At 49.7% G+C, this 12,698-nt stretch overlaps 1 protein-coding gene across 1 annotated transcript in view; it reads right to left on the reverse strand.

Moving 5' to 3' along the window:
- The window catches only part of PDLIM1 (PDZ and LIM domain 1), a 32,872-nt gene extending 30,456 nt beyond the window's left edge, over positions 1–2,416 (reverse strand). The window contains exon 1 of the mRNA XM_010288203.1: positions 2,271–2,416. Coding sequence (XP_010286505.1) covers positions 2,271–2,338 — 68 coding nt within the window. The 5' untranslated portion in view covers positions 2,339–2,416. The remainder of the gene's footprint in view (positions 1–2,270) is intronic.
- Positions 2,417–12,698: the final 10,282 nt, after the last annotated feature.

A 12,698-nucleotide genomic window follows, 5' to 3' on the forward strand; every position in this document is an offset into this window, starting at 1 on the left:
AGGCTGACCACCAACCCATAGTCTGCCTTCCTCACTCACTTCCTCTACCTCAAGTTGAACAGGAGGTGAAGCATAGGCTCAAACTGACACAAAATGCCTTTCCTCATCACCCCTCAAGGCCTCCTCTCAAGATCTACCTTTTTAAGACCTTGGCCTTAGACTGTAAAGAAGGGCTCCAGCCTCAGCAACAAAGAGTACACTGTATTTCTGACCACTGAGTCCAGCTGCATTTGGGACAACACAGTTACGGGGACCCAGAAAGAGACAGCTGGGCACTAGGAATAAAATATTCTCAGAGTACAAGCAGGAAAGACCACACTATGCACACAACTGTCTTTTGGTATTGAGAGCTTTCTCCTCTGAAAAAGGGCTCTGCAGTATCATATTCCCCAATACAACACATCTCTAGTGGCTATCAAATTTCCAAACAAGTAAGCAATTCTTCCCTAAGCAGAACTTCACTCCCAGAGAAGGAGGAGGACCAAAGGCTTAAAGTCCCCTAAAATAATCAAAAATGGATTTTACATAGACTGATGGGTAGTAATATCAAACCCTAAGGTAGATAAAGTAGTTAGATCACTGCTTTTCACTTGCGGTCTTGACACTGTCAGCCTTTTTGTTCACAGCAGCACTAGTGTCCAACACACACTCATGCTACCTCCTTGAAAGAGGGTCTTGAGAAAGAGTCGGGCTGTACTAACTCAAAGCCCCTGCATGGTTTCACACATGCTGTGCATCTGGCTAGAAATGTCTCCAGCAGCTTCCACATCCAAGGCCAATGAACTGTGCATGGGGTAGCTATAAAGTTAACGACTTTGTAATTAACATTAGCAAACACATTTTACAGACTCAATGATCTGCAAGAGTGAGCTTGCCCACAGGCTGAAAGAGCCCTTGCCTCCCCTCCTCTCTCCCAGCCAGAGCCACATGGCACTGGTTTGCTAAGTGAAGCAGCCGGATATTTCGGAGAGGAAAGGAGAACTCCTGTGCAGGAAGATTACAGGCTGCCAAGTTAGGGGCCAGTATGAGAAACTCTGGGGCTAACGTGCTGCTGCAATGCTCACCACCCATTCTCACTGCCTACGCTATGCTCTGTTCTTCCCTCTGTGAATTCCCTCAATGAATTGACAGGCTTTTTTTGGCCAAGACCCATCGCTTCTTCCTGAACTGGGAAATGCCTGCTGAACTGCTGGCATTATCCAAGCTACGGTAAAAGATTTCTGTTTATCACAGAAAAGCCCTGAACAACTGAGCTACTGTGTCATTTAAGGCACACTTTTGCACTCTTCCTGAAAACACTTCCCCTGCATCTGCCATGAAGCTGATGTACGATCGCTCTGGAGGAAGGTGGCCACAGGAAAAACTCACTCCAGAGCAACTAGAAATGCCATGATGTGTCTACCATCTGACTTCAAGAAGAGCTGGTGCCCATGGCTGCAATTTGAACCAAGACAAAGGCTAATCCCCCAGCACCCCAAAAAATAGGCTCCAGGACTGATAAGCAGCAATGTGTCAATGCAAAGCAGAGCCCTGCCTTCCCAGGCTCCGTTTCTTCTCTGTACGAAGGCGGCCCAAGAACAAAGCACAGCTCAGAAAAGGCATGAATCTGTCCATTGCTTTGCAGCTCAAGACAGTAGGAAGGCTGAAGGCAGCCTGTGCTCTACACTGATGACAGAAACTGTGGCTCAGCTGCCACCTTCATTTATTTTTTCAGGACTCGTAGGAGACTGATGCCTGACAGGTACTTTGATGCAGCCTGGGTCATCTATGTTAAGCACTGTCAGTGCCACTTGATCAAGAGGCTCCAAAACATACAACCTTTCTGAGTCCGTGTGTGACAAAATCTAGGCAATTAATAGCTTGGACAACACACAACCATATATTTTAACTGCTAAATTAGTGCAACAGGAAGAAAGGTCATCTCCAGTCATTCCTCCTCTGCTATGAGTGAAGTTTTCATAAGACCTGTCTTTGATTCCTTGCTGTCAGGAGCCTGACTGAATAAGCTGACAGCCTCTACCACAAATTATCAGCCATTTTCTCACTGGGAAAGTTGTTTTCACTAGGTCAAAGTGCAGCAAATGCGAGCAGCATTAGGATTAAAAGCTGAAATGCAGTTCCCTCTTGCAATCCAGTGCCTGGTCAGACAAAGCACTAAGAGGTCAAATTAAATAAACCAGCCAGAGAGGTCTGCTGTCAAACCAACACACAGCTACTGCCCACCCCACACCCCTCCCTCTCTCCATCCCCACTCTCGCTCAGCAACGTACCTGCTGACTGTCAGGGTTAGTTCGTCTGTGCAACCCTTGATTTTGTTCTGCGCCTCAAGGTGCGTCATGTTATCTGTGTTCACGCCATCAATGGCTATGATCTGGTCTCCTATACACAAGTTGGCTATTGCAGCTTTGCTACCAGGAGTCACCTAAGAGGAAACAAAAAGAACAAATAGACTTTCCAGGGAGCAGCTTTCCACAGCAACATTTGAAAAACAGTTGGAGCACTCAGAACTTCCCTTGTTGGTACCAGAAAGCAAGGAGGTCAAAACTTCAGAAAGTATATTCTCAGCAGAAAGCTCTCTGGATCTGGGCCTCTTGGATACTGTCAGTATGAAAGTTAGGGGCTGAATTTTGTTTTGGCACCCACAGATAGAAACTTGGAGGAGACAACAAATAAACAACACAAATTATATTTTCACTCAAGGCAACTGGCTTCATGCTAGAGAGCAAGAACATACAGAAAGCAACGCTGGTCTTTGCTGAACAGAGAAGTGCTCTCCAAACCAGAAGGTGCTGAGGACAGACAAGAGGCCTGAGCCTCTAAAAACAAAGGTGACAGAAACGAGTATCAGAGTCATTGCAATACAGTCAACGCCAATCACAAACACCTTTGTCTGCATCATGATCTCATTTGCTTCCTTCCTTGGAAGAAAGGTTTGGGATCAAGGTTTTTGATTGCTTCTTTAGTTTTATTCTGTTTTACCTCAGGAACAGCTACAAGAGACTCTCACTGACTTCAGCAAGATCAATCCCAAAACAGTGCTTGACCTAAGCAGCAGACTGGGAGGAAGGCATCAGAAACTCCATCTTTAAATCACAATCTGACCATACTTCCTGAAAAAGTGGAAGCATCATCCCCAGCCTGACCACAACTCACCTTGATACATTCTCCCATATACTTTTCCCTTTCCTCTCCATGAGTGGTGCTTTGCTTCCCAGCTACACTACTGCACTGCTAGAGAGGTGGTGGGCTCTGCCCAAGAAACGACTGATGGGAAAGAGCTTGGGGTAATCTCAGTGAGATCCCAGACAGAAGACACTACACAATGCCACCACTATGATACCCCTTGTGAAAAAAAAGGTCCCAGCTAAAACTTAGCATTTCAGTCTATTCAACTAAACTGCTCATTAATTTTTCCTCTACTTCTGCTGAAGAGGTGTCCTCTTAACAACAGAGACCTCTTTGGGCCAAAATTATTGCTTGGGTGAGGGCAAAGAACATCACATTTGCTTGTGGCTTTGCAGACACTATGTAAGACTTTGTGCAGTTTTAATGACACTGTGGAAGGAGCATCATGATTACTGTGGGGTTTCATCAATTATTTAATAGGCAGGGGAAGTGAGAAGGGTGGACTGCTCCCAGACATGAATACAGATTAAAACATGCCTTGCAGCTGGGACACACCTCATTTATGAGTCCATTCCAACTGGTATTCATTCTACACATTCATGCTAGGTTTCAGCATGCTGGAAAGCAGCTGAGCAAACGCAGAGTTATCAGACATAAACAAACATTGTTCACAAGATTTAGACAGTCCTCCTAATGCGGGATTGGATGGCAAATCATTGCCCCTAGGGAAATGTTCACCTTCTAGAAGTCTCATATATTAGCTGCAATCACTGCTTTCCCTGTGCCCAAAACAAGACTGTTCAGCACATCTCCCCACAGTTCTAGTGGGATATTTTTCCTAACCAGAAGGAAGACAACAAGATGCCCTTCTTTTTTCACTTCTCTACTAGGACAGTATTTCACAGAAAAGGGAAGGACGCAGATGTGTATCACAGACGCCCAGGTAGGCCAAGGTACTCAACATTAACCCAAAGACCTTCAGATGAGTCAACCATATAAAGCCTGTCTACCTGCTCACCACTTTAATGCTGTAAGCAGACTACAAACTGACACAGAAAGTGCTAATGAACCGACAAGCCACCAGATGGATATAGAAAATCTGCTTTATATGTGAAGATCATTGCCCCCCAAGCTGCAGCCTGCAGTTGACTGGTGGCCTATGAGACTACCAAGTGCAGCCTGCTGCTGCTCCACTGGTTCCATGGCTTTGAGAGCAACTTCATATAAACCTTGTGACAGGGACAGCTAGGAGCCATGAAGAAGTGTTCAGCACTGGAAGTGGCCCACAGTCCCACCAGATTTGGGAGCAGCTCCTTCAGAAACCATGAAATAGATTCCTGAAGACATCATTACACCAGAGGGAGCCCACAGGAGACATGTTGTGGGTCCTCTCCTGGTCACTGAGCCTTAACCAAGTCACTTGGTTTCTCAAGTGCCTTTATTTCCTCCATTACCAAAGGGAGAGAAGGGGCACATTACTCACCCCTGTGAGGAGCACCGAGCTCAGCACACTATTACCATGATTCATTTTTGATCAGAGAAGACTGCCAAAGGGTCAAGAATAACGGTGGATTAACACCGCTGCTGGAACACTACCAGAGGAGGCTCGGCTGTACAGCTTGCATTTAAAGACTGATAATCAACACAACATGTGTCAGGCTGCTGGAAATGATCCCGTACCACAAGGAGCAGCTGAGCCAGTGCAGCCAGGGACACTGAAATACTGAAGCCTCCTGAAGAAACCCCAAGAGGCACCAGGATGAGCAAGTGGCATCCACAGGAACGTCTCAGCGCTCTGCCAGCACTTGTGGTGTCACATTCCCCTTCTGCTTAGAGGAATTTGAAATTTGAGTGTTCTTCTCCATCAGATAAGAGCCACTGGTAGCACAAGGACAATTACATCCACTCAGGTACTGTACAAACCTCTCCCCTAAGGGGAAGCCACAAGGATGCACAGTAATGAAAACGATAAGCGAATTTGCCAAAAGGAAACGTGTTTTAAAATCCAATTTCTTCAGTTCTGGAAATAACTTGTCCTGAAACGCAACCTTCCACAAACCGCTCCCCTGCAACATCCAGCTCATACTCCCTGCCAGGATTGCTCATAGCAAACATGTCTGCACAAGGGCACAGTACCGCAGGGAATCCATCCCCCATCCTTTTAGGATGATTAATAGCTACTAATAACATTCCCTTCCCCCCTCGCAGTAAGGTCTAGGCTTATCTCAGTGCTGTCAATGCTGCTTTTGAGATTTGCTTACCTACCAGTTAAGTCAGGAAAGCAAAAGGCGTTTCTGTTACTAAGTGAGAGCAGAGAGCTGCCACTGGGAAGACCTTTTCCTGCTTTTATTTTTGTCACATCCCTCCCTGGTCCATGGGGAGCAACAGGGGCACACGTCTGGGGCAGGGGCAGGCAGAGGTGCTCAGAGCACTGACAGCTACCAGCCAGCTTACACAACCCAACCAAAAGGGCCCCAAAAATGAAAAAAAGCTTTCAGGCTCATAGGCATCCCGTGAACGTTGCACTGCCTGGAACTGCTTTGCTCCTGCTCTCCTCTCAGATGACTTAAAGCTTTGCACCAGCCTCTTTCCTTTCCCTCCCCTTTTGACCAAACGTGGAGCAGACACCAGTGGGAGCCGAGGGGACGGCACTTGCACACCTTGCACAGGCGGGTGACCGATAATGAGCAGATACAGCTGCACTTCTGCATGGGAAGGCAGGGAGGAAGGCTGAAAAACACTGCGAGGAACAAAGCTTGCAAACGCAATTTTGCAGAAGTTAAGTCTCATGCAAAGGCATAGCCTCTTGTCTCCTTCAAAAGAGCTCCCTGACTGGCTCAGGCTTCCCCCACAGGGGTTGAGCAGCCTCTGGCAGAGGGGGCATGGGCACCATCACAGGGCCCCAGGAGCTCCCCAGCTCCAGGGACACTACTGCTGGGTGAATAAAGCTCTGCACACCTTGTAACATCATGTCCAAGGGCTTCCTTTGGAAAGGAGCCATGCCCTACCTTGTAGCGGTTGCTCCCAGGCAATCATGTAAAACTTTGCCGTTAGGTCATTTCACTGTTGAACAGGCAATGCCGAGACAGGCTGAGCAGCACTGCTTCATTCTGTATCCAAAACAGGCCCTCGATACCCGCTCAGCCTCATTTGCCAGCATACGGAAGAAACAAATAATCCCCATAATCTGCGACCTTGATCATCCACTCTTTACTCACGCGGAGCTCGCTGTAGTAGATAAGTTAGAGGTCCCAGAGATTCAGGGTTGGTATGGATAGAAGAAAAACATACATTATTTTCTTATACTACAAAGTGAAGCTTTGTGTACATATGCATGTGCGCCCACACACACACACGTATATATATATAAAGCTCTGGAATCACAAAAAGGGTAGAAAATTTCCCCCCTTGCCTTCCCTGCACGCACACTTTGGGCTCCAGCTTGGCAACACCACTGGGACTTTGCAAAGGTCAGACTTCTGTCTGCCAGGTGGTTTTCCTGCTATCGCTGCCTTGCGCTGGCGGCCAGGCAGCAAACGAAGGACTCCGCTATGACACGCCAAGTCTTCAGCTAGCCTTCAGGCAAGCGCTAGCCTTTGGGCAAGTGCGTTTACAATGGAAAAGAAAACGCTTTCATTTCACAGGGGGAAATGAGGCACGTTCGGCTGCTTACACAGCTCGCAGGCCCTCTTTCTAGAACTGAGGTCTGTGGCAGAGCTAGCCAAACACAACCATACTTTATGTTTGATGCGGCTGCCTCCACACACGCTATCTTACAAGCTTTGCGGTCCCTGGACAGGGATAGACGGTGCCTTTTTTCCTTCTGCAGGCAAGGATCCAAGAGGCAGCAATGGGCGTATTAAGGGAAGCTGCTGCCCACAGCAAATGAGAGGGAGGAAGGGTGGGAAGCATTGCTATGGAAAGCAGCATAATGCAGCTCCATGTGAGTCAAGATAGATGGGTGGGTTTCAAATTCATTCAATTCTTTCTGGCCTTCTCCCCCCATCCATTCAGGCACACTGCTTGCTCACTCCATCAGCCCTTCACAGTTTCTCACAGACCCTACAGCCTCCGGCACCACCCATCACTCCACACCTAGACACACATCGCAAGGAGTGATGAAGAGATAAGAAACGAGAAAATTAACATCAGCCAAGAAAAAGATCTGGATAAGCAGCACCTATGCAAGCTTGAGAGGAAAAAGCAGCTGTGTCTTTTCTGGAGAGAACAGACATGCAGCAACATACTTCTAAGGCCACCAGTGACAGCTAGACATCTCTGACATTCAGTTTAATCCTCCCCACCCACACACACTGCTGTTTTACCATGAGTAATGTCCTCATTGCTAGAGTATTATGCAAAGCGGCCACAGTTTCTCCCAGCAAAAGCATGCAGCTGGGTCAGCAGAGATCAGAGGCTATGAGAAAATTCAGGCAGGCACGTTCCCCACCCCTTCTCTACAGGGGAGGGGGAACGACAGGCCAGTTCCTTACAAGCAAGTCCACGAGACTTTCCTCCCAAGCTGCCACCCCTCTCTGCACTGTTACGGTCCAACGCTGCCACAGCCCAAAGCCCACCAGCTGCTCTGTGCTGGCCCAGGCCACACCATCACCAGGAGAGAGGAAGGGAAGGGGGACATGCCTCTGGCTGGGGAAACCCCCGAGCATCAGCCCACCCCAGCGGGGTTGGGGCTCCCACTGCACAAGCCCCTCCGGCCGCCCAGCTCACCCTCACCCTCCTGCCCCTTGCTGACAGCCAGATGAGCATTATTAACACAGAAAAGGCATTAGATACAGCACAGAGAGGGCTGACCTGAGGAAGGTGGTGTAAAAAGACATAGGTGAGATGATTTGCTCAGACAGATGCACAATCAGTGGTCAAGCAGTCACTCAGCCCCACAGCTTGCTTTGCAATAAGCCCCACATTAAAAAAAAAAGTATAAAGATTTCTTAAAAGACCTCAAAAACATTTCATAGAGCTGCTCATCAGCTGAGCCTTTCCTGATAGTTTATTTCATCCCCCAAATAAAACATGTCCAGTAATCAACAACCATCTAAGATACCGTGTCACTGTCCAGAAAAACATCAATTGCTTATGCAGTTAAGGCCTCCTTTAATTTCCCTGTTTATACTGAAAAAATAAAATCCATTTGCTGCAGTTATTTTGATGTTGCACCCTTCAAATCCAAAGCATCTTACAAGCCAAACACATCTCTTGATGGACAAAGTGATTGTGGAGGGTGAAAGGTACCTTGCAACCACACATAACACCTGGGAACAAGCAGATCCAGGGAACACAAAGGACTCTCTTTCTCCCAAGAAGTCCAGCATTTGCATTTGTCACTTCTGGGGCTTAAAGCTCTCACATAGGATTAATGCTAGAACTCTTCAGGTTCTCCAAAGAACTCACCAAGAACAAGGTGGGCCAGATGTAGCCCACCAAATGATGTTGGACTCAAAGAGGAGGGACAGAGAAAAGGGTACTCTGAAATTTGGTGGCATCAAGCTACCACATAACCCATGGCAAATCAGTCTGAAAAGATGAACTGCAGAAAGTAGAACTCTGGCTCCTAGGAGAGGCAAGGGTACTGCTCCTGCACGTACTCTGGCAAAAGGTGTTTGATTAATATCCTAATTCTTTTAGATGTTTTTCTAAAGATAAAACTGTCCCTCAAACTCAGGAAACAGTGCTGGAAAAGATTGAGCCTGTCCTATGCCCCAAGGAGCTCTGTCTTTACTGCGAGACAACTCCGCTGCTTTCCACTTGCTACAGCTGAGGACGATCTCTTCTCACCCAAACGCCAGCAGCCAGGTAGATCAGCAAAGTCCCTTCCCGTCTTCGGCAGACATTTGTAGCTGAAGCACAGGCTTGTCCAGCCCCAGCAGCTGCCTGAGAAGCTGCCAGGGTTCACGGCAACTTCAGAGTCTGTAGGGGCATTACGAGAGCCAGGAACATGTGCTCTCCGCACCCCCCGTGCTCGGACAGCCCCGGCAGGACTCCCTCCGGCAGTGAACGCACAAGGCATCGTGCCATCCTCTAAGCACTGACCCAGCTACTTCTGGAGGGCCAGAAGCCCTTGGCAGGTGACCCTGATGACCGGCGTCCCCCCGGCGCTGATCGGCTGTCTAGCGCGGGTGCAGCTCAGCACCCTGCCCACCAGCCCGGAGCGGCAGCGCGAGGGGAAACGCCAGTGCAGGAGACCTAAAGCCACGTTCACCTTCCTATAAATGCCGGCAGCTTTCCCCAGCTGGCCGCCTCTGCCAAGCCAGCCTCAGAACAAGAGCCGAGCATAACACCAGCATATTTGCCCTTACGGGCACGAAACCTGGGCTGGGCAGCAGAGGAACTGCAGCCATAGGTGTGCACAGCTGGGACCAGCCAAGGCTCCCCGGGCCGAGGAGGCAAGCCAGCCCAACCCTAAATCCTATCACATCTGCCATGCCCCGTGTTTCCTTTGGCAGAGGTGGAGGCATTCCAGCCCTCCAGGCGCAGAGGCCTCCCCGTCCAGCCCAGGCTCTCCCCACAGCTCAGACCATGCTTGCAGGTTATGTTTCTTTCCTCCCTCCCAGGGAGGATGCTGCAGCCCGGCTCCCGAGGCAGGCACTTGTGCCACACAGCTGAGCCCTGGCATGCTCCAGAGGGACGACAAGTCTCCACGTGGCCACTGCCACGCTCATCCTGCTGAGCCCCTCAGCAAGGTGCCCCATACCACTGGGGCTTTCTCCCACCGGTGGCTCTGGGACACCTTTGCTTGGCTGCTTCCTAGTGGGGCGACCGGCTGAGAGCGGGAGTAAGGACATCAGCCAGTATGAAAAAGTTAAACCCAATGTCTCATCACACCACCACATTCAGTCCCATGCCTGATTTTGAACTATCAGGTCCAGTTTCGTGAAATCTCGAATTCTCGAATTTAGTGACCTTTTTAATACATTTGCGGAACTGTACTGTCTTGAAACCACATTTTCGTTGGGAAAATGCTCAGTTTCATAACAAAATTTAGCTACAGAAGTGCACCAGCTTTGGCCTGTTTCATGGACTTTGACAGACACCCCTCCTTAATGGGGCTGGGGGCTCCTCACATGACAAAACATAGAGCAAAACTCCCCTCTGCCTGTATTTTGGGTCAGATGTTCAAGATCAACACACCACTAGCACAACCCACAAAAATCATCTCCAGAACAAGGTTTATTGGACAGTTCCATGTATATATTCAACTGCAAACAGAAGTTCCTGATGTTTACCAAACCAAACGCAACCAGAGATAGAGGACTCCACAAGAAAGTGTCATACACAGCACTTGAAATTCCCACGCTCAGCTCTCACCGGGAAGATTAGTCCAACATGACCAAGAAACCAGAAGTGTCTGCACAAGAAGATGCTTGTGATGTATTTGAGCCCGAAGCATTTTTGAACGCATAGTTCAAGTGGAAAGAGGGGTAGGGCAGCGACAAAAGACAACATAAGAACAGCTGTGGAAACACCATCATCTTTCACCTCCTGCTCTCCTAAGACACAACTGGCCATTGGTGCCATGCAGCTGCTGCCAGCCAGAAGCTCTCGGCCAGGCTGCTCTGCTGGCTCCCATGCTCACAGCACCAGGGCTCCTAATCCTTCCTGCACCCAGGACTGCCCCTGGGGAACAAGCTGCCTTGGTAACTCAAACAGTGCTGCCTCCCACCAGCACAACCAGGACAAACCCTCCCTACATCAGAGGGGAGCTTGAGAAGCCAAAAGCCACTAGTATGGAGCTGAGGTACAATGGTGTTCAGGGCCATAAATAGAGACAAGCTCAAGAGGAGCATCATCACCATGAGGATGATGATGCCAGAAGCCAAATCTGAGATTCTGGCAGGCAACACGGGCTGAATTTAAGCACCTTGGTTCAAAGGGATCTGCAAGGCACCCAGTTCCAGTCCATGACTGGATGGATGTCTCCCCTGGCATCCCACCACACCAGCATACACCTGGAAGAGCAGGGTGACCCCATCAATGCAACGGGCAGCCCTGCATGAGACTGAGCCAGTCTCCACTGGCCACCCAGGACGGGACTTGTCCCCCACGCCAACTGCTGGGCTCTCAGCTGGCAGTGGCAAGTCGATGCTGCTCCCTGGTGCGATCGAGGATGCACACCTGGCCCGGAACAGGCAGCCCAACCCTGTGCACCACTGCTGCCAGCGCTCCCCAGGAGCACGTCTGTGCCACGGACCTACAACCTAGATGCTGCAGCACAAAGCAAACACGTAACAGTGCTGGGGAGGGATGGCTGCATTCTCCCCTGCTCCCAGAGCAATGCTCCCATCACAGGCTACAGCCTTCCCCTCAGGTAGCCCCCTCATCTCACACCTTGGTGGGACCAAGGCCCTCATAACCCTTGGCAGATGCCAGTCCTACAACCAGAGTTCACTGACAGACCTTGGCCCACCCTGTGAGGGGAGGAGGCCTCTCTGCCCAAAAAGCTCTCTGGTCAGAGTAGAGGTACCAAATGCAATAAGCAAGAAAAATAAAGTTATAGCCCCATAAAGTCCTCACACAAGGAGGATCAGACTCTTTAGAACAAGCCAAAGTTGTACCAGATCTTTTTTTACATGGTGAAGGGGGACTCGCCAAGAGCTTTGCTCCTGAGCCAACGGGACAAACTCAGGAGCAAACCACAGGAAAGACTAATGGCTTGAAGTGTTGGAGGGGAAATTAAAAATGTCAGAGGAGCCACAAGGGAAAGCAGTGATAAGAACTGCCAATCGTCAGCATTTACGTCACCACCACCAGAGAGGCTATTTTATTACATCTTAGTCTCCAGGGTCACAATTTCTCATGAGGCTGTTATTTTTGCCGCTTTGCTGATCTACGTCCCTTGGTATGCGCCCATAAGCACTGACAAAGGCGAACAAGAAGAGGTAAGCGCAGCGAGGTAGGACTGCAGACATACTTCTGCCTGAGAGCCTTTTGCTGGAAGGAAATGGCAACAATTACCATAACAATGAAGTAAATATCACTTCCCCTACACTAAAGCTGCTTTCATGTCCAAAAAATGCTTTAGAAGAATGAGGCATTATTACTGTAATTGAAAGAGATCACACAGAAAATTAATAACTTTCCCCCCCTCTGTGGGTTTGACAGCACTTGCCAGCTCCGCCATTTCCCAAGCCGGCAGCCTCCCGTGCAGCACCCGGGGTCCTTCAGGCAGCGGGACCCCGTGGCAGGAGGTATTGAGAAAAAAGGCAAGTTTCACCATCCCGTTCTTCTTTAAGGGCCGTTTACAGAAGCTGAAGTTCTCGTATGCCCCGCTTCCAGCAGCCCTTCCTCACCTGGGGCCCGCCGGGCCCTCAGAGCCTCGCAAAGGTGGCGGCAGAGCCCGGGGCGGCCGGCAGCTCACCGGAGCCTCCGGTTTGCGGAGGAATTGCTGGCAATCAGCGCAATTCCTGCCCCCCGGGGCAGGGGCCAGCCCCGACAAGAGGCCGAGCAGCACACCCCCCGCACAAAGCCACCAAGGGTCAGGGACTTTGGGGTTCATTGCCCCCAGGCAGGGAGAGAAGGGCACGCGCGCCCTCGCTTTTTGTTGGGCTGCTGCGAGC

The sequence above is a fragment of the Phaethon lepturus genome, unplaced genomic scaffold, assembly GCF_000687285.1.
Source record: "Phaethon lepturus isolate BGI_N335 unplaced genomic scaffold, ASM68728v1 scaffold21425, whole genome shotgun sequence".
In the NCBI taxonomy this organism is placed as follows: Eukaryota; Metazoa; Chordata; class Aves; order Phaethontiformes; family Phaethontidae; genus Phaethon; species Phaethon lepturus.